Source organism: Rasamsonia byssochlamydoides (assembly GCF_041956645.1).
Source record: "Rasamsonia byssochlamydoides strain NRRL 3658 unplaced genomic scaffold VTN77scaffold_12, whole genome shotgun sequence".
Taxonomy (NCBI): Eukaryota; Fungi; Ascomycota; class Eurotiomycetes; order Eurotiales; family Trichocomaceae; genus Rasamsonia; species Rasamsonia byssochlamydoides.
The window spans coordinates 315496-335272 of NW_027192395.1; the positions used below are offsets into that span (position 1 = coordinate 315496).

At 52.8% G+C, this 19777-nt stretch overlaps 6 protein-coding genes across 6 annotated transcripts; 4 read left to right on the plus strand and 2 right to left on the minus strand.

Moving 5' to 3' along the window:
• Window positions 1–1283: 1283 nt before the first annotated feature.
• On the plus strand, window positions 1284–2318 carry VTN77DRAFT_1246 (uncharacterized protein; the record flags this gene model as incomplete). The annotated part of the gene is made up of 3 exons (XM_069416956.1): window positions 1284–1535; window positions 1588–1749; window positions 1812–2318. The coding sequence occupies 3 exons, from the start codon at window positions 1284–1286 to the stop codon at window positions 2316–2318; spliced, it is 921 nt and encodes a 306-aa protein (XP_069280200.1).
• A 429-nt stretch (window positions 2319–2747) lies between these two features.
• VTN77DRAFT_1247 (uncharacterized protein) lies at window positions 2748–6374 on the plus strand (the record flags this gene model as incomplete). The annotated part of the gene is made up of 2 exons (XM_069416957.1): window positions 2748–3346; window positions 3413–6374. The coding sequence occupies 2 exons, from the start codon at window positions 2748–2750 to the stop codon at window positions 6372–6374; spliced, it is 3561 nt and encodes a 1186-aa protein (XP_069280201.1).
• Window positions 6375–9860: 3486 nt separating this feature from the next.
• VTN77DRAFT_1248 (uncharacterized protein) lies at window positions 9861–12197 on the plus strand (the record flags this gene model as incomplete). Its single annotated transcript, XM_069416958.1, has 2 exons — window positions 9861–11106; window positions 11164–12197. 2 exons carry the CDS (start codon window positions 9861–9863, stop codon window positions 12195–12197), a joined length of 2280 nt encoding a protein of 759 aa, XP_069280202.1.
• Window positions 12198–13301: 1104 nt separating this feature from the next.
• Window positions 13302–15155, minus strand: VTN77DRAFT_1249 (uncharacterized protein; the record flags this gene model as incomplete). Its single annotated transcript, XM_069416959.1, has 4 exons — window positions 13302–14504; window positions 14576–14641; window positions 14694–14763; window positions 14821–15155. 4 exons carry the CDS (start codon window positions 15153–15155, stop codon window positions 13302–13304), a joined length of 1674 nt encoding a protein of 557 aa, XP_069280203.1.
• Window positions 15156–15633: 478 nt separating this feature from the next.
• On the plus strand, window positions 15634–16659 carry VTN77DRAFT_1250 (uncharacterized protein; the record flags this gene model as incomplete). The annotated part of the gene is made up of 1 exon (XM_069416961.1): window positions 15634–16659. The coding sequence occupies one exon, from the start codon at window positions 15634–15636 to the stop codon at window positions 16657–16659; it is 1026 nt and encodes a 341-aa protein (XP_069280204.1).
• A 973-nt stretch (window positions 16660–17632) lies between these two features.
• Window positions 17633–19614, minus strand: VTN77DRAFT_1251 (uncharacterized protein; the record flags this gene model as incomplete). Its single annotated transcript, XM_069416962.1, has 4 exons — window positions 17633–17744; window positions 17808–18824; window positions 18884–19267; window positions 19322–19614. The coding sequence occupies 4 exons, from the start codon at window positions 19612–19614 to the stop codon at window positions 17633–17635; spliced, it is 1806 nt and encodes a 601-aa protein (XP_069280205.1).
• Window positions 19615–19777: the final 163 nt, after the last annotated feature.

Here is a 19777-nt window from a genome sequence, read left to right on the forward strand (position 1 = left end):
CTTCATTTGGACTGGGGTCAGACTGGTCAGTCCGGAGTACGGTCCCTGGGATATTGCTTTTTCTTTCTTGAAGCTTGGCCACTGCTTCCTAGACTACACAGTACTCGTCAAAGCACCATCGAGAAAGCAAGATTATCCCTCATCCAACCTACTTGGTCGTAGAGGTTCAAAACAAATAAATAATATTAATATCGACAGTACTGTCTTGAAGGCTCGTGCACTGCCGTTTGCTCCGGCTGGGTGACGGCATCAGCTGCAGGCGGGTCCCAATTGGGTTTAGCCGCACCGGACTGGCTGGATTTAGCTTCCACCATAGGCTCTCGGGGCCATGCCAAGAGGGACGGGGAGGGGCGACCGAGGTCGTCTGCCCTGTGCGCACGTTGGATTTAGCTGCGACCCTAACCCCGGCAGATGGATTAGGATGGTTTAGGTTGGCTAGGTTGCTATACTTATGGGGAGAGGCAAGTCGCTGGGAGTTGGCCCCAAGAGAATCAGGTGCGGGAAAGATGCATTAGCAACAAGAGAAGTCGCCAACGCAATTTTCCGCCACCGGAGAATTTACGAAGGAAGGTTGCAGATTCTCAAGCGTTGCAGACAGTAGACTCCTAGTCGCCTGTTCCTGACTGACCGGATGGACATTGCCTGAATAATGTTTGCCGGCTGAAGGATTGACCTGGTCTGGGAAACAGCTGAGAACTTTTCCTAGGTGGCGGTCCACCAAAAGTCCAAACCGATGTCGCGTAGAACTGAGTTCCTCGAGAAGACAAGACATTCACATGCAGACTCATGCCATGACTTTTTCAAAATTCGTGCAGAAGAAAGGGGTGGCAGATTTAATTTTGCCTCTCAACCCCAGTCATGGAGGCATCTCATCCTTCGTCTGATATAGATCCCGGAAAACACTTAAGTGTAGGTAATAACTGCAGTGTCGCATGCCCGATTGAGTGTCGCCTTTGAGTGATTTGAGTCCAACCTAGAGCTTTTAGGAATACGACGGCATACAGTGAACAAATTAATTTCTCAGCCGTTTCTGACCTCCAGCGGGTATTTTCTCCGTATGTTGTTCGAGATGTCCGTGTAGTTTTATTGTTTGTACTCGGTTGGGGGGGTAACTAAACCGAGAGAGGTGCATAGATGCCTGCATCCAATTGGCAGCGAATCAGTAAATTAGGCTGCTCGACTGGTCATTTTGCCATCGATTGCTGCCAGACTTGCTGCTCATGGAAATTGGACGTGCCTCTCAGAGGCGAATCACATAGGGCATTCTGAACGAGTGTCATATCATGCACGGTTCCATGGTTGCCTCAGACTGGCGTCCCGCCGCCAAAGATCCCTGTGGCGGGCCGCTGTCCACCAGCAGCAAACCGCGCTTACGCTCAAGCGAGTCAAGAGAAATGAACGATCTTCACGTCCAATGTTCTTGTAACTTTTGTAAGAATATGCGGGAGTTCCAGTTCCTGCCCGAGGACGGAGATGTGGTGGCCGGGTTGGCTCTGTTAGCCTGCCGCTCTACTCCGTACAGTAGTGACGCGACAGTGAGAAGGAACAGAAACGACGATGCCGTCCTGAACGATTGGGCATTTGCAGATCGGACATCATATCACCTCGTCGACCCAACCGTGGCTCGAGGAGATCGGTGCAGTTCTCTCACTGGGCCTCTTTGCGGCAGCGTGCAGCAGGCCGGATGCCAGTCAGGACGCGGCACAGGCTGGCACTGGCAGCGACACAAACAGCTGCAACAAATGGATCGTGATCGCCCAATAATCCCTGGCGGCGATGGGATCCTTGTCCTGGCAGCGAGGTCGTCGTAGTCGAAGTCTACCTACGTAACGACTTGCACGGAGGTCCTTGGCACGACCCGCCACCAGCGACAAGAAGGGAAGGCCCACCGGCGCCGCTTATCGCACCGTCGGGGGCAAACCGGCCTCTGTGTCGTGTCGTGTCCTGTCCAAGCAGCACCAGCCACGGAGCAGGAGAGGGCAGAGAGGACCCAGCAGATATCCTCAATCTGTCAGTCTGTCAGACTGTCCCTCGAGCCAGGGTCCATCCTGGACGCCCACGGACCACCGCCCGGAAAGGCGACCGAAGAGCACGCCCTGCCCGTCCCGGCACGACCTGCAGTCCGCTGGATCAGAGACGATTCCTACCCACTCAATCATTTCATTCTTTCATTTCTGGTACCCGTCACCTCCACCCGACCCTTCCCCCCAAAACCATCCTTCCGGACGACTTCCTGTCTGTACTCCATACATTTCATTGAAACATCACACCCCTTTATCTCTCGTCCTCCTATGCTTGTCGTGCTCCTGGTTTGCTGACCCCTCCGGACTACACCTCCCTGACACACCGCAACGGGACCCCTCCGATCGCAGCGTCATACCGCCCACGGGAGCCTGCATCGACTCATCACCCTCATTTGCACCGGTAGAGTGCCTCGGAGCCTTAAAAAAGCATCCGAGTCGTGCCTGCTGGTTTTGCCAACCTGCTCCAGACAGTTGTCTCTCTTGAGCCCGCGGGCCACTGGACACGCCGTGGCCAGCATCTGAGCAGCACCTTTCGATGCTCACCATCTGAATCGACACCAGAAAAGGGGGAATGACGGTGGTTCTGGGACCACCGGCAGAGCTTTCTTTCTTCTCTGGTGTGACGGGGTTGGAGAATCCGTGCAACAAAAGTCGGTGACCACGCGGCGAGGAGAATGTACAGGGCAGATTTGGGAAGAGACGCACGATAATCTTCTAGCAAAAATGGGGCTGTTCGAGCGGCGATCCTCAAAGGCAGGCCTGGAGGACACCGACCAGTCGTCGCCGCCCGACCGTCATGACTCCGGTTCATCACGTCGCCCTTCATCTCACCATACCTTCCCCTTCCTAGGACACTCTTCCAACACCTCCAGGGTTTCTTCTGCGAAGACGTCCTCGAGCTCCTTGCAGGCTTTGAATGAAGATGCTGTGACAGACGCTCGTTCCGAACCCCCTCGCAATTCTCTCTGGCGAAAACCGTCCCAGCATTTTGAACAACCGGCCAAACCTCTCGCATCGACTACCCAGCCTGACAACACCGATCTGCCGGTCTATCCGGATCAGTCGTATGCCTCCCTGCAGTCGCAGGTGCACCCTCCACCGTACCAACCCTCTTTCCTCTCTCGAGGTTCCTACTCATCTTACGCGGATAATAGCAGACAGCCGCAACCCCAAGGCCCGCGTACGGTAGGAAACACTCCTATCTCGAGCCCTGGCCTATTCAATGCACGGAGTTCTCGGTCCACCCCTTCTGTCGGCTCCGATGACGACGCCCGCGTAGGCAGTCCGTACCTACATCCCACCCATCTCCAACCACCAAAAGAGTGAGTGTTTTTCATCTCCAACTCTTTTAGGAAGGGTGCGATTCCGTCTGCTAACAATGGTTTCAGAACCCACACTGCCGAGGTTGATCGGGATATCTATACGGGCAACAAGCTCATCAATGACTATGAGATTCTTGAAGAGCTCGGCCGTGGAGAGCACGGGAAAGTGAAACTAGGCCGCCATTTGCCCACGAAGCAACAGGTTGCAATCAAGATCGTCCAGCGCTATTCAAAACGGCGTCGCTTGGGCAAACTGGGTAACCCCGAAGACAAAGTCAAAAAAGAAGTGGCCATCCTGAAAAAGGCGCGACACCCCAACGTAGTCAGTCTTCTGGAGGTCATCGATGACCCGAACCGTCAGAAGGTTTACATCGTGTTGGAGTATGTAGAAAACGGAGAGATCAAGTGGAGAAAGAAAGGCGTGAAGGAGATCGTCCAGGTGGACAAGCGCCGGCTCGAGCGGGAGAAGATGGGCATCCCAGATTCGCCATCGTTCTTGGAGGAGAGTCTACAATATGTCAAGAACGCCCAGCGTCAACGACGGCTCAGGCAAAAGGCTCGGGAAAAGCAACAGGCCCAACTACAAGCCCAGCAACAGCACTCGATTCCTGCGTGGAGTTTGGAGCATGGCGGGCAATCCGATGATGAACTCGGGCCAGAGCTGTCATTGGCTCGGACCGCCAGTCACAACATACACAGTCCCGATGCGCACTCCTCACCGGGTCAGTCCTACAACAGTTCCACTTCCGAGTTCGAGCGTCGGATGCAGGAATCGAGCCTGGCGGCCATCGAGGGCAGCATGTACGGTGCCTACGCGTCGGACTACCCGGTTGAACGACGGTACAGCACAGCTTCAAGTATGTTTGGATATGCATCGTCCGAACCGGATTGGTTATCAGACGACGATGACATGTCCTATGTTCCGTGTTTGACCATCTCCGAAGCACGTAACGCTTTCCGGGATGCCGTCCTAGGATTGGAATACCTGCACTATCAAGGCATCATTCATCGCGACATCAAGCCTGCAAACCTGCTGGTGACTTCCACCTATCGGGTCAAAATCTCCGACTTCGGCGTATCCTACCTTGGGCGGCCGATTAGGGACGACGATGAAGAACAGGTGACGGAAACCGACGCCACCGAGCTGGACGACGCCCGCGGAGAGTTGTCCAAGACCGTCGGCACTCCTGCTTTTTATGCTCCGGAACTCTGCTATACCGGTGATGAATTCCTGGACGAAAACGGCAAGGCACCCAAGATCACGGGAGCGATTGATATTTGGTCTCTGGGTGTGACGCTCTACGGCATGATTTTCGGGCGGCTGCCATTCGTCTCGGATGACGAGTATAGCTTGTTCCAAACGATTGGGAAGAAAGAAGTTTTCATCCCGAGCAAGCGTCTCAAACCCGTCGAGGCTGACCCCTCTCCTTCCCACGCCGGCGAGCCGCGAGTCATGAACAGCAACAAGCGGATGGATGATGAACTCGCGTACGAGGACATTGACGACACATTACGGGAACTCCTGCAGCGGCTATTGACCAAGGACCCTAACAAGCGCATCACGATCAAGGAGATCAAACATCACCCATGGGTCCTCCAAGGCTTGCCGAATCCGCAAGCCTGGATCGAAGAAACAGACCCAAGCTATCAGAGCAAGGGTAAGCGGATTGAAGTTTCCAACGAAGAAGTTACGACTGCCGTCAGCAAGGTGCCGTTTATCGAGCGCGTCCGGTCGAATGTGGCCAGGTGGTCAGGCTACATCGTCGGTAGGAGAGACAGCCGCAGGCGAAGAGGGAGCGTAGCAGGATCCACCGATCCTGCAGCTTCATCGAAAGATCCACGCGAAGGTCGACGATCGAGCTTGCGGGGAGATGAAGAAGTGCCCAGGTCGGCCAAGGGTCCCCGGGAATCCGAGCATCCTCTCTCACAGAGCATCACTGCCAGTCTCGACGATGCCTCAGATGGCGGGTCTTGTTGTGATCCGGACGCTAGCAAGTGCGAGGCGACTTCTCCCGCCGATCGAACTCCGCGTCCTCATCCCCCGGACCGCGCTATCTCGAGTGCAGACTCTACAAAAACGGTAAGACCACTCACCTCTGAAGCACCCCCACCGATGCATCACCGTACCAATACGTCCTCGCTGGCCGATACCCTGGGCTCGCACAACTTTGGTAGTCTCTTCAGTGGCGCTGGCCGTCGGCTGGCGAAAGGATTCCATAGTGGCGAGTGGCGCGCGGAACGATCCTGTTCTGTGGATACAGATTCCGTCGATGGGGACGCTCGCTCTGAACCCAGTCTCGCATTGAGTGTAGCGTCCGCCACGGGCCAATTCCAGTCCCATGGCCCTTGGAGGGTTGAGGGACATTCCCAAGCGGGACTGGAGAGCAACCATCCCGGTTCTCCAGTTGGATCAGGACATCGTCGCCATCGATCTTGGCAACTTTCGCGCGACTCGTCTGCCGAATCCTTCCAACTCGCCAAAGAAGTGTTGCTGCGTCAGGCCAAGCATGAAAAAGAACCCGTTGCTGATGATGACCACCCAACGTCCAGGGTAGAAAGCGAGACGTATTCAAACGGCTGTCCTCCATTCGAACATGAAGTAGTTCCTTCCCCCCATGAGGATGTGGAATGGGAGTCATGCCCCAGTTCCACAGGAGGTCTAACCACCTCTCCTCCATCCGCCGTGACTATTTCCTCTTCGTCGGTCGATGACTATACCAGCGGAATGTCCCAGAGCGCCTCCCATCCCAGCATTCCCTCCGTCATGTCGGGTGCTTCGTCTCTCTCGGGCGACGGGTTCCATGTCTACCTGAGAGAACGGGAGAAGGAATCGGAACAATCTTCCTATGTACCCCCACTTCTTCGCACCGGAGACACCATTACGGCCAAGAATTTCCACTCGCACCGTCTTCAGGAAGATGAATATCGGTACGATTGCGACGATGAGGATGGTGAATCTGACGACGAAGGCATTGTCATTGGTCGGAAGAAACCGCCCACCACCCGTGGTAAAGGCGCGACCACTTGAGCTGCCTTGCAAGAATGTGCGGGTTCTCAGTCTCGGCTCGAGCTGCACCAGAAGCCGACATGTCGTGGCACGCGGTGTGGTTGTGTCTGATCGTGCTTGATAGCATTCTAAGATATCTTGGATTTCTCTGAAACGTCCTGTCGGCCCAGCGGGCTGTCGGCGTTCAGATCTGGGCGATTTCGATGGACTTGCATGTGCATTGTGACGGGCAATCTGCTGTCGCGTATTGGCCATCACCTTTTATTGCCACTTGGGGAAAAACAGGGGGTTTTTTTTTCTTATTTGTTCCTATGTACAATACTTTCATGCTCCATTTCCTTGTGGAGCTTCGCGGGACTTTGGTCTACTCGCACCAATCTTTCTGTATGCTATTCCTGTTTTGTCATGAAAAAAAACACCGTGGGCCCATGCGGGTTCCCTCCAGCATTTTGGCATCGTGGGCGTTTTCTGGCCATTTACTTTATGTTACTTTGATTTGATTTGTCTTGTGTATATATTGTGTTCTGAGCGATACGTCGCATTGCCTATTGATTCTTCTGTTTCGATATCTCTGGGCTGTCGTCCAGTGTTTGTTGTTTCCTTGTTTTTCTTCGCCTCTCCGTCTGTTTTGATATACTGTGATCTAGGCTCGGCGATTGGTTATTTTCTTCCTCGGGCTATGTAGATGCCTGGTTTTGGAAATTTGAATGATAATGGATTATCTACAACTCTTCTACAGTGAAAGCTATTATTAGTAAGATGTGCATATCTAGATCATTATGGTCCGACTCGGCAGCTGCTATTTTCCCTCGAAGCCAGAAACAAGAACAATCTGGCTTGCCTGTGCTGTGCTGTGCTGCAGGAAAGTCGTTTTTATTCTTAGAAACAGTGGGAGGGACTCCGTCCTACAGTAATTGATCAAGAGGCAACTAGATCGCCGAGCGTTTTTCGACGCACGAGTTAGTTTCCCAGGATGCATGTTACACATGCATACCTAGCTGTAGGTATGCGGAGTGCGTCAGCCGTAAAGTAAGTAACGGCCCTATGGGTTCACTAGGTACCTACCCAGGTAGGTAGGTTGCCTAAGGTAGTTGGTACGCTTTTTTTTTTCTTTTTTAGTTGTTATCCATCCATCCCACATACCACTAGGAAGGTAATCGAAGGTTTGTTCATTCCGATAAGCTTGATTTTTTTTGGCTGGCCAGGTTCTTGTTCGTCCTTGTCATTGCTAGTCAAGGTGTCAATTAGGCAGTAATAATAATTTATTGGTAACTACCCATTATTTAGGTGCTAGATAGGTAGATACTGACTGCCTGGCTGATTGGAACGTCTCGAGGAATAATAATAATGCTAGCTAGGTAGTCACGCAGGTAGCTACCTAACTGAGGCATCTACATTTTACCTAGGTAAATATTCGGATTTAAATTTAGAAATAGGGCAGATAGACGCATAAATCTCTGCTTTCTAAGTGGTTGTATATAAATACCTAATAATGGTGATTTCTCCCGGCCGTTCAGTTCGACTGTTTGTTCTGCCGTATGATGATTGGTCAGACCAGCTGCAGGTCATCTTGGCGGGACAGTGTCTTCATGTATGTAATGTGCGTACGGTACGTACCTTCCCTAGGTAGGTACCTACTACGGCAGTCAGTGACATGGACTGTGGCTGAGCAACAAGAACAACAACATTGCAACTGTTCATCACAAATAATTAGGTAGCTAGTGCAAGGACACTCTTGAAAACATCGTACGTTTTCTATGATTAGCAGTCCTGGTTCTTTGTCTCACTCACAGGTCACATTTCAACTCTTCAAGAAGGAAAGATCTGTAGGCAGCAGGATTTCTTTTTCCTCTCGGATTTATGCACGGTGTATGGGCGGAGCTGATTCGGTTAGAATAGACAATTTTGGAAATATAGTGGATAGAATTCGCACTTAGTTTTTTTTTATTTTTGTCCTGTACCTTCTTGAACATCTGTACTGCACATTGGTGTTTCAAACAGAGATATTGCCCTTCCTTTCTCCTCATCATAATACTCGTTGATAATGTCAATTAGTAGTATATGCTGATGATCAATGATCGTAAATCTATAGCGTACCTGTACGTCAGCGACGAATCTGACGTCGATCATAGTCCGCAGACAAAGTATTACCTTACCTACGATCTCCATCCCAATACCAAGTGGGTAACAGATACTAGGTTTCCAGTCGAGTGCAACGCTGGTCCACACTGGGCGAACTCTTCGAGGGTTTAACCATTTATTCTCCTACTGCTCATCCCGATCAACTAACTAATCACTAGGTACCTGACCTAGGTCCATACCTAGGCAGGTCCCTACGTGATCGTAGCTCCACCACGGAGCCGCATCTTATTGGGAATCTGGCTTCAACGTGAGTTCGCAGGACCGTTCTTCCTTTTAGTAGTCTACTGCTACTACAATTAGAATATGTGGACTGAGCTCTGAGAATAATAATAAAAATAAAAAAAATAACCGATTACGACCGGCCCAATCCGGTCGCAGGTCGCTCTGGCCTGAAGTTCAGCCCGCTTTGGCGCCCAACAGAAGAACCATCACATGGGAACATCGAAGATAGGTTCGAAAATAGGTTCCAGTGTTATTCCAGCATATCATTATCGAGTACCTAGGTTCTCCGTACTCCGTAGTGATGGCTCAGTTCCATGGTCAGCGCTGGCCGGATCGGTCGCTCCTTCCGCATCACCCAGTTCGGACCTTCGACTCCAGCCAAGCGCCGACTCTTCCTCATCCACCGCTGCCTCGCGCCTCGTCAATTCATCCAGGCGACGACAGGCGTGCAGTCGCCTCGTGGGATATCATTGTATATTTCTCTTTTGATCTCTATTTCTCCATCTGCCGACCCCCAGTCTTCCCGTTTTCTCCCGGCAGTCTCCGTGTTGGCGTGGGGTCACGCTCCGCAGCTTCCAAGTTCCAACTGCCCAAGAACCTAAAATTGCCCTTCTTTCCTTCTCCTCCTGACCCGCGACTCCGCAAGCCCGATGCAGCGCAGGGGTTAACCCCGTCACAAAACTGAGCCAGGTGATTCACCATTCTTGACTAAGCTCTGGTCGACGGATTGGAGCACCCGCATGAGCGACACGGCTGATGCTTGCGCCACAGGTGACAAGGCTGATCGCAAGGCATTCTCAATCCCCTTCAGACTCCCTCCGAGCCGCTGCCTCCCTCTGGCGGTCTGCCACTCCGTCAACGGTGCTCGTTTGCCCTCCGCTGTCATCGTCAGCCCCCCGCCCCCCGTCGTCGTGGATCCGTGGTCAATACCGTCCCTGTTTCGGTTCTGGATCTAAATTCAGACTCCTAGCCCCTTACGAACTGACGGGAGTCGTTGCATCAATCCCGCGGGACCTCGCGTCCCTGTGTCTCCGCCCTGTCGCCTGGAGTCTCGGACCCTTCTGGTCCAAGCTCCTACTTTATTTATTATTGTATCTATTTCTGGGACACAGCATTGTAGAGCTTGCATTGCGTGGATTCACAATGGATTCCCAGGATCAGCTTCACGACCGGGCCAGGTCCCCCTCCGTGGGCGTTCAAAACCGCAGTCTCAGCCGCTCCGTCTCTCCTCACCCACAGTATCAAGATCTCTCCACCACGACCGCTGCCTCCTTCCCGGCCGTCTCCTACCAGACCTCCCTCCCCGGATCGACCGCCGCGGAGGCATACAGATTTACGAATGCCTACTTGACTCCGGCGCAAGCTTCTCATACGTCCCCTCCACCGCCGGAGCAGGCCTACGCACAGAACCAGCAATACTCGCAGTCGTTCGAGACGACTTTCGTCAATCAACTCGAACAGTCTTCCGCCCAGCGGGAGGAGAACTTCTCGAATCTCCTCAATTCGAACCCGACGGATTTCGATTTCAACCTGTATCCCACCGATAACAGTGGCGTCCCCTCCGAATTCGACTCCTCCCTCTTGCTGGATCCACAACAACAAGCGCAACAATCCTCGCAGCCAGGAAACCAGTCGGTCAATCCTGCCGACCTGGTGAGCGCCATGTCGTCACCTCACAATGCGGCGTCACCGCATCTTTTGTCCCCGGAACAGCATTCATCGCCGGGGCACAACCACACATCTCCACCACCGGCGTCCACCTCTGCCCCGTTCTATTCCCCGCAACATTCCCGGCATACCTCCTTGGACCCCATGAGCGCGGCCTATATGACCAGCCAGTCACAGTCGGACTGGCAAGGCTTGTTAGGGAATCCCTCCTTCCAAGGCCACCGACGAGCGCCGTCGGAGCACTCGGACGTGTCCTCTGCGGCGCATTCGCCGTTCATGGCTCATCAGGAGTCCTTCGAGGGTGTAGAAAGCAATCATTCTCCTCTGTTTGCGGCGCAGAATGACCCCAGCCTCTACGATAATGCCCTGGGCATCGAATCCTTCAGCCTGTCCGAGCAGCAGCAGCAGCAGCAAGGATTCAGTCCCGCTCATAGTCCGTATATGTCTCCGCAACAGACTGGCGATGTGGGCAACGAGCCTCTGTTTCTCTCGACGCAACAAACCAGTAACCAATTTCCTGCCCTTCCAGCCGATATGTACATTTCGGGTGAGGGTGCCATGACGAGCGCGCAGCAAGGAGGAACTTCTTCCGGAGAGATGGGCCAGGCTGCTCAAATGGCCCCGCCGCCGTCCATCAACGTTGAGCTTGCGCCTCCTTCCCGAATGCCCAGCTTTGGTCCAGGCAAAGAGGCTGACTTTGATGCCTTGGCCCCTCCTTCACGTGAGTCTCCAGATTGACTACAAACGGATCCCTCGGTATTAATTGACCTGTCACTAGGTTCGCGTGGGCGCAGCAAATCGGACCCCTTTGGTCGTCCAGTTGCCCGACCTCGTTCGCCCTCCACAACCAGCAGTCTGGAGCCGGTAGCCGCGACGAGTCCGAGGTCCCTGTCACCGTTCGATTCGGTTGGAGGGTCACGCAGCACCCCGGGTTCACGCGATCCTTCCCCTTCCTCCAAGTCAGCACGCCGACAGTCAACCTCCTCCATCGACAGTCGCAACTATATCCTGGACCTGGCCGATCCTCAGCGGCCTGGGGCGACCTCGAGCGACTCGAAGCGTATGCAGAAACACCCGGCCACCTTCCAGTGCCATCTATGTCCGAAGCGCTTTACTCGTGCCTACAATCTGCGATCTCATCTTCGGACCCATACCGACGAGAGACCTTTCGTTTGCACCGTCTGTGGGAAAGCGTTTGCTCGCCAACATGATCGCAAGAGGCATGAAGGACTCCATTCGGGAGAGAAGAAATTCGTCTGCCGTGGAGATCTGGCCGGGGGCGGTCAGTGGGGCTGTGGACGTCGATTCGCTCGTGCTGATGCCCTGGGGCGTCATTTTCGATCGGAAGCCGGTAGAATCTGTATAAAACCGCTGCTAGATGAAGAAGCCAACGAGAGAAATCGCACTCTCATGGAGCAACAGCAGCAGCAGCGTCAACAGCAACAACAAACCGGCCACTTGCAGCCGGTCACACAGCCCATGATGATCTCCGGTATGGATGGTCAACAGCCGGGTGGCGGGTTCACACTCCCTGCCGCGTTGCTCGCCCAGTATCCTGCTCTCCAGACCCTGCAGTGGGACCAACTCGCTCCGACCGGGGAGGATCCTAACGACATCAGTGGTCGAAGCAGTTTCGACGCGAGCTCGGGCGGGGAGTTTGGATACGATGATGACGATTCCGGCCTGAGCTATTCTGGTGGTCCAGGGGCCATGTATGGCATTAACAACCAGGGGGGCCAGATGCTCGGCGTGAATACGGGTGACGCCGGGTACGGTTCCCAGGAGTGGACCGGCGAGTTCGACCGGAGATGATAGTGTTTTCTTCAGTATAATGCCCCATCTGTTCTATTTTGGTGGCTGTCTGTTTGGCTGAAATCTATGTTGATATATAGAGAGGATTCTGGCGTTTGGATTCAAGCCGGGAGAACTGTGACTGGACTCACATGATCATGCCGTCCGATAATAACACCAGTCGTCTTAGGTGTCTGCCTTTTGCACTTCTTTTTTTTTTTGCATGGCACTTTCTTCTCTATCAGGGATTTTCTGGAGTCCATCCCGGTTCCAGTGATGATTGGATTATGGGCTTGATTCATGCCGTATGACCAATGATGCCTTCATGCATTCCATACAATACAATACCCCTGCGAAACATTTTGACGATATTGGACCTGTGATTTGATTGATTTATTACCAATATCTTGGCATTCTGCCATATTTGTTGTTATATTTATATTGTTTATGGGCCATGTGGATATCAGCCGCTTGTGTTGCTGAAGTATTTATATATAGACATCGATGCCTGCAGCTGCAGCTGCAGCAATCAACTAGGATTTTGTATTTCCTCCTGGACATTTATCCCTGAAAGATGATGCTAGGCAGTAGACACCTGTCTCGCCTAGTTATTCTGCAGGACAAGATAGGACCGTGACTACAGGACCTAAAGATCAGGTCCAGGACCAAGCTCATCGACCTGTGTACCGAGTTTATCGTTGTGCTTCAGCCTGGTCCTAATTCGATTCCTGGAGGAGTCGTAACAACATCCCTAGGAACCTCTCTCTCCTCCCGGGGATTTTCAAGAAACATGGAAGATATCAATCCCCATCGAGATAACTATCTCGTGATCTGATGAATCTAATCTAATCTAACCTAATTCAACAGATCCATGTAGATAGGTAGGTAGCAGATATTGATGACATCCAGACAGCAGACAGAAAAAAAACAAACAAACCACAAACAGAAAGGGTATGCATGCGTTCAAACAAACACAAAGACCAAGAAAAAAACAAAAGCACAGAAACAAGTAGTGTAGTAGTACTCGGACGGATCTTTTTCATCTAGGCATGTCTATCTTCTCTTCGCATCTGATAGATACCTAATATAAAATAAATAGATAAATAGATATCCCATCAAGAACGTTCAACTTCGCTTCCGCCTCGTCCGCCGCTGCCGCATCGCGACCAGCTTCTCGACCTCGACGACCCATTTGCGCGCAAACTCCTCCTCGGTGAACCGCAGGGCGGACTTTCGCGCGCGCGCCCGCATGGCGACTTTCTCCTCTTCCGGCAGCGCCAGCGCCGCTTCGTACGCGGCGGCGAATTCCTCCTCCGTTGTGGCGCGGAACCCCGTGGCGCCGTCACCCAGGTCGATGACGATGTCCTCGCGTGGTCCGCCCGAGTCGTGCACGACGCTGATCAGCCCTGCTGCTTGGTACTCCACTACGCTGATGCCGAAGTGCTCGTTCCACATCGCGTTCGTCCCGATGGAGGCTGTGCGCAGGTGTGACAGGATGGTCGGCCAGCTGGCGTCGCAGAGGAAAGTGGTGTGGTCGCGGATGCGCAGCTCGTGGGCGAGCAGGCGCAGGTTGTAGATGTGCGTCTCGTCCGGGCTGGAATGCCGCACCGACCCGATGAGGACGAGCTTGGGCGTGGGCAGTGACGCGGACGCGGGATTTTTTCTGCGCTCGTTGAGAAAGAGAGCGAATGCACGGAGAATCAGGGCGTGATTCTTCTCGGGCCGGAACTGCGCAATGTAGAGAATACTGGGTTCCCGATCCCGCTCGCTGGCGCTGTTCACCTCGATGGACGATTCGAGCTCCGAAACAGCCGTAGGAGGGAAGACAACAGTGGGCTCTTTGTACTCTGCCTTTTTCCGCGCCGGGCCCCAGAGTGATTTGATGTGTCCCGACGTCCAGGACGAATTGCACATGACCACATCGGCCTTGCCCCCAACCCAGCCATACAGACGGGCAAACCATAGCCAGTACCTCTTTTTCGCGGCGCCTTTCCAGCCCTTGCCCGCACCGGCATTTAGCCCCTTGATGCCGGTCTCGTCATCAAGGGAGCCTAACATGTCCGTTGAGATCGTGGGGTAATGAACATAGGCCCCCGTCGGAACCGAAGGAAACAGGTATTTCGACAACGCGATAGTAAAAGCATAACCCATGGTATCGATGTAAATATCAGGAACGAGAAGATTGAACGCGTCATATGCGACGATAAGAGAGCCTAATGATTGGCCCAGAAGCGTCATATATGGGTACATGCTGCTGAGGACATATTTCCGCGTGGACAGGTAGAGCAAGACCACGGTTGGAGCGTGAAGTCGGATGTTGAAGCGAGTCTGCTCTTCCTCGCATGAGTTATACGAACCATCATATATTGTGGCGACTTTCTCCCCTCAGGAATACTGACCTCGACTCTCTCGAGCATCGCAGCCTTGGTGACCTCCTGATCGCCCGTGTAGATTGCGCAGATAGCCTGGTACCAAGAGTTAGCTTCATCATCCATTGAAAGACACCGACATTTCTACCTTTGGCCAGCGCTTCTGTGTCGCCTTTACGGCAGCCCAAAGCACACGTTCTCCGCCGCCTCCGGCGTTGCTATTGCCGTCAAGTCAGCAACAGCTGATCAAGCCAACGTGCGTCTGATCGTCCTACCAAAATGGGTGAAAGAAGCCGATGACTCCCTCCCACTCGTCTCCCGATGGTTCCCCATTGCCCGCGGTTCCCAGCACAGAGTTGTCGACCTTCTCCCAATCCTCATCCTCTGGGGTCGCTCCGGATGATGACTTGGCCTGTTTGGACCGCAACTCCTCTTCTTCGATGCGTACCCGGGCCTGGATCAGCTCCCTCCTTGCTTTCGTCTTGTTCTTGATATACCACCCGACGCCACGGAGCACATAACTCAGAACGTATCCCGTCACTTTCGGCAGCGCGAGGAGCGCAGCGAGGAGGGCGAGGACGGTGACAACGGATGTAGCCAGAAAGGACATGGTGGGCAGAGGGAGAGATGAATCAAGCTCTCAGAGTCCTAGGCCATCATGTAGTGAGAATCAAGGGAAAGAAAGGAGGGAGGTTGGCTCCTGGAGCCTCTTGCCAGCAAGGTAATCCCCCACTTTTTTAAATCCAGAGTGCTGATTGTTCTGATCTGATGCCCGCCGCAGCAGACCAGGCCACATTACCATTGCGGATGCCTTATCAGCGGGCCACGTGATGATGAGCGGAACAAACAAAGCAAATGCTGCGGATGGCTTGGAGGAGCTCCGCTGCAGTTAAAAAAAAACAGATCAGAAGAAGTGATCACTGATAATCGACAAAAATCCATCGACCGCCAAAGTTGACATTTATGGTGTGTTGAGAGTCTTCAGACGTCCATTCCGGTATTTCTGTTCCTTCTTTCTCCCATGCCCATCGCCAATTCGTTCTTTGCGGGATAGATAATCACTGGTCGTGATTTCAAGTTTCGTCGCCATGAGACCCCTTTATGCTCGAGCTGCTCGGTGGTCCCATCTTCGCCCAATTGCATCGTCACAAACCTCCCTTCGTCAGATTCGATATTTTCATCCGACGAGGCCCGCTCCGTTCCTCAATGAAGTCTTGGAGGTCTCATCCGCCTTCCTCCATGGCGTGCATTCCGTCACCGGCTTGCCGTGGGTAGCTTCCATTCCCCTGACCGCGTTTATAGTCCGAATGGCCGTTGCGATGCCCCTACAAGTCTATCAGAGAATTCATGCTCGAAGAGACCGCGATCTCACTCATCGTATTCTCTCGTGGCGGAGCTATTACCAGAGATTTATCACGACGAACACCCAGGAGCGACTGCTACCCGCGGAAGCTCAATCGCGCCTGAGGAAAGACATGAATGTAAAGATAAAGGATCTACGGAAACGCTGGAAAGTGGCTCGGTTCTGGAAGTTCGCTCCATTCCTGCAAGTGCCCATTTGGCTTTCTCTCATGGAGGGTCTTCGGGCCATGTGCGGCAATAACAATGGACTGATATACTATCTGATGACGTTCTGGGGACCAAATTCCACGTCTACAAGTCCCGAACAAGCCATCACTACAGTCTTTGAGCCATCTTTGGCTACAGAAGGGGCCCTCTGGTTTCCGGATCTGCTCGCCGGGGATCCGACAGGGGTACTTCCCGTTATACTCAGCGCGTCTATTTTGCTGAACGTGACTAGCGGCTGGAAGACCCCTACTATCCGGCAAATCTCGGATTTTGAATTCAATTGGATGATGTACCACTTACAAATGCGTGCTCTAAAACTCTGTGTACAAGGGTTGTCCATCTATGTCGGTTGGTCAGCCTACATGACTGGCATGCCTGCTGGTTTGATGGTCTACTGGATTGCGAGCACGAACATTGCAACACTCCAGTCGCTCTTTCTGGATAAGTACATGTTTGCCATAAAACCTTTGAAGCTGTGGACGCAGATGTACGTAGGCGTCCTTCGGCCCGGAGAAGTCAGGCCGCCGCCGCCGAGTCAGGCGTGAAATTTTGAGAAATGTCGGAAGCTTCTGCATGTCGCCCACCCAAAACATTATCAAATCTAGACCGAATTGGTTCGAATATCGGTTCGATATCTACTGCGCATGGACCACGCCATGGCGACTCGGGAGAGGGAAAGGCCAGTGCATGTCATGGCGAAACGGGGTCGATTCCCAGATGGAAATTTGTTGGGTGACACCCAATAAACGTCGGTAACAGAGCGTGGTCGCTATAAAATGACTCTCCGGGCCGTGTCTGGCAATTCGGTTTGTTAGTCCGCACACTTGCAGGAAGTTGATTTACACGGATTTCCTGCTGTCAATCAAGCAGAACGTGCCAAACGGTATCTCCGGAAGCATTGTGCGCTTGTTACCGGTTACACCCCAGGTAGTCCTGGAGGAACGAAAAGCGAAAACAAAATCAAAATCCTCGCTATTAAGGAGAATGATATCTCGAGTGGACCTCTCACTGGTGGGTGGGAGGGTTGGATTGGAGTGCACCTGGACGTGCTCCGCGGCACGGTCTGAAAGGTCTTCCAGTTCAGCGGCACGCCATTGTTCGTTGATTGAGATTGAGGTAGTTAGGTCGTCAGGTGCGCTGCTCGAAGGAAGGATCCGAAAAAAAATATTTATCAACAAATATGATATGATTTCCTTCATGAAATTCAAATCATACCCAGTTAAGTTGCAACTTGTATGGAGGTTGAAATTTCTCTCGAGTAGATTTATCATCTTATCTTATCTTTATCTAACCAGCTGATATAAAACCTCATATACGTCAAGTGAAGTGAAGTGAAGTTTAGGAACAGAGACTGCTGGTTAGAGGGTAATAAGAGATAACGAAGCCACCGAAACGCCGAAGCTCCTCTTACTAAACAGAAAATACGCCCGTAGAAATAAATCGTAAGACAACGAAGAAAAGGACTGCTAAGTCTAGAAGAATAGAAAATTCCATAGCAGCATGTCTGAGATACTACTATCACAGCTTCGCTTTCGGGTTCTCCCTTGAAGCGCTGGCCTCCTCGTTGATTGAGACCTTGCGATCGTCGGGACCTTCGCCGAAGAAGATCACTTCGACGGTGATATCATCCCTTTTGTAAACTTGTTAGTGGAATCTCCATCCTACAGGACTATGATAGAATGGCTATACATACCGATATCTTCTCGAGTATGGACTGGGCAGCGTCAGCAGGGCACAGACCATGTCCCTGTCCTTTCCGCCCATGGCGTTCCGGACGAGGTGGGTGGCGGCGTTCTTGTCTTCTACCACGAATCGCTGGGCAGCACCGGGAATATCGTATTGTTGCTGACGGATCGGAGGCCGTTGGCCTTCTGTCTTAGCCTCGGCGGACTTTTCTACCGGGAGCTGTTTGATATCCGATCCGAACCAGCTCTGCAACCATGCCTTGTTCGTCCCATCCGCGTTACCGGAGCGCTGGTGTTCGATCCATTGACCGACAAGGCCGATCACTTCTTCGTTGCTCAGCATTTCCCACAGGCCATCTGTGGCCAGTACGAGGAAATCTCCTTGCTTGGGATCGATCTTGGTGGTCGTTATGATGGGCTCTGCTGTCACATATGGCGGAGTCTTGAGGAGCTGGTGCGGGGTCCGTCCGAAGAATCGACTTTTGATCTTCTCTTGCGTTTCCTTCGTCCATTTGTAGAATGCATCTCCAAACGAACGACTGGGTTCAAGTTGACCCAAAATTCTTCCATTTCGGACGACGTTGGGTTCCCCAGGATGCTCTTCTTGAAGTCGTTTGACCTCCGATGGAGTTCCACCGGTCTGATCTTCCGACAGTGGGGTCGCAATCCACTTGCCGCTCGGTCCCCGACGTCCTAGGACCGCTCGAGAGTCCCCTGCGCAAGCTACTCGCAGATCTTTTGATCTGGAGTCATAGAAAGCCAAAAGGGCACATGATCCTGACAGTGCAGGAGCGAGGAGCTCAGCAGCGACACGTCGGGAATTGGCTTTCATGACCTTGTCCACGCTTTCGTAGACAATATCGTTATCGAGACGAACGAAACCACGCTTGATAGCCTCATCAATTGCTTCCGGGGATGGGGTAAGAACAGAGGGATCTGCGGCGGCAGCCTTATACGTGTTATTCAATTCTCGAGCCACATAAGAGATGAGGACGTTGCGCAACTTGGCGGATGTGGTCCATCCACTAATGAAAAATAATTAGAGCGATTTTTCTAGGCAAACTGGGAAGAGAAAAGATCATACGAGTGCCCGTCAAAAACACCCCAGAACATCCAATCACTATTGGGTGACCCGTCTGGCGTGCCTGCCACAGATTGGGGGACCTCGACTATCTTCTCCGCGTGGTCATCCTCGATGGGCGAATTGCTCGGGACCTGGACGATGTCATATCGAACAACGCCTTGGCCACGATTAACCAGATACGACTCCTCGTTCCTCCGGAGCTTTTGCGTCGCTTGCTCCGGTGTCAACATTTCGAGAACTCTGCGGTCTGAATCGTCGGTCTGCTTCGCAAGAGGCTGATCACCGGACAGAGTCGCGGTATAGAACTGATCATTCTCAACTAGCAAGGCGCGACGGGTCAGCTGTCCTGAATCCTCTCCGGTGATATCCACGGGAGACTCAGCACTAGAGGAAGAGTTAGATATCCCTCGCGATTGGAAGAAGCCGATCGACACTGACGTCGCGTTGAGACCTGCCCCGGTCGACAGGGCGGCTGACTGCTCAGCAGTACTCCCTTTGTATGCATACCAAGCCCCTGAGGCCACAAGTGTCGAGATAAAAGCCAGAGAGAAATTACGCATGGAGGACTGCAGAGAGGCAGGAATGAAGGCAGCGTTTCTTCCAGTGGAGGAAGGCCGCAGACCTAGTGCGTGGCCGCTGGAAAAGTAGGCGCACGTTGCTCTCCTACCACCGACCTTCCATACTGGAGCACGACGGGCCGTACGGAAGGCCTGGACAGCCGCGCGACGCATTGAAGCGGGAAAGAGAGGGACCTCTCAGATAGAATAATAACCCATATACTATGGATTATTGACCCTTCAACAACAAGCAGCCGGGCTGGGCTGAGTTGTAATCATCACGTGGCCCGGCCAATCACTTGAGTTTCCCACCACGTGATAAGAGGGACACAATTTC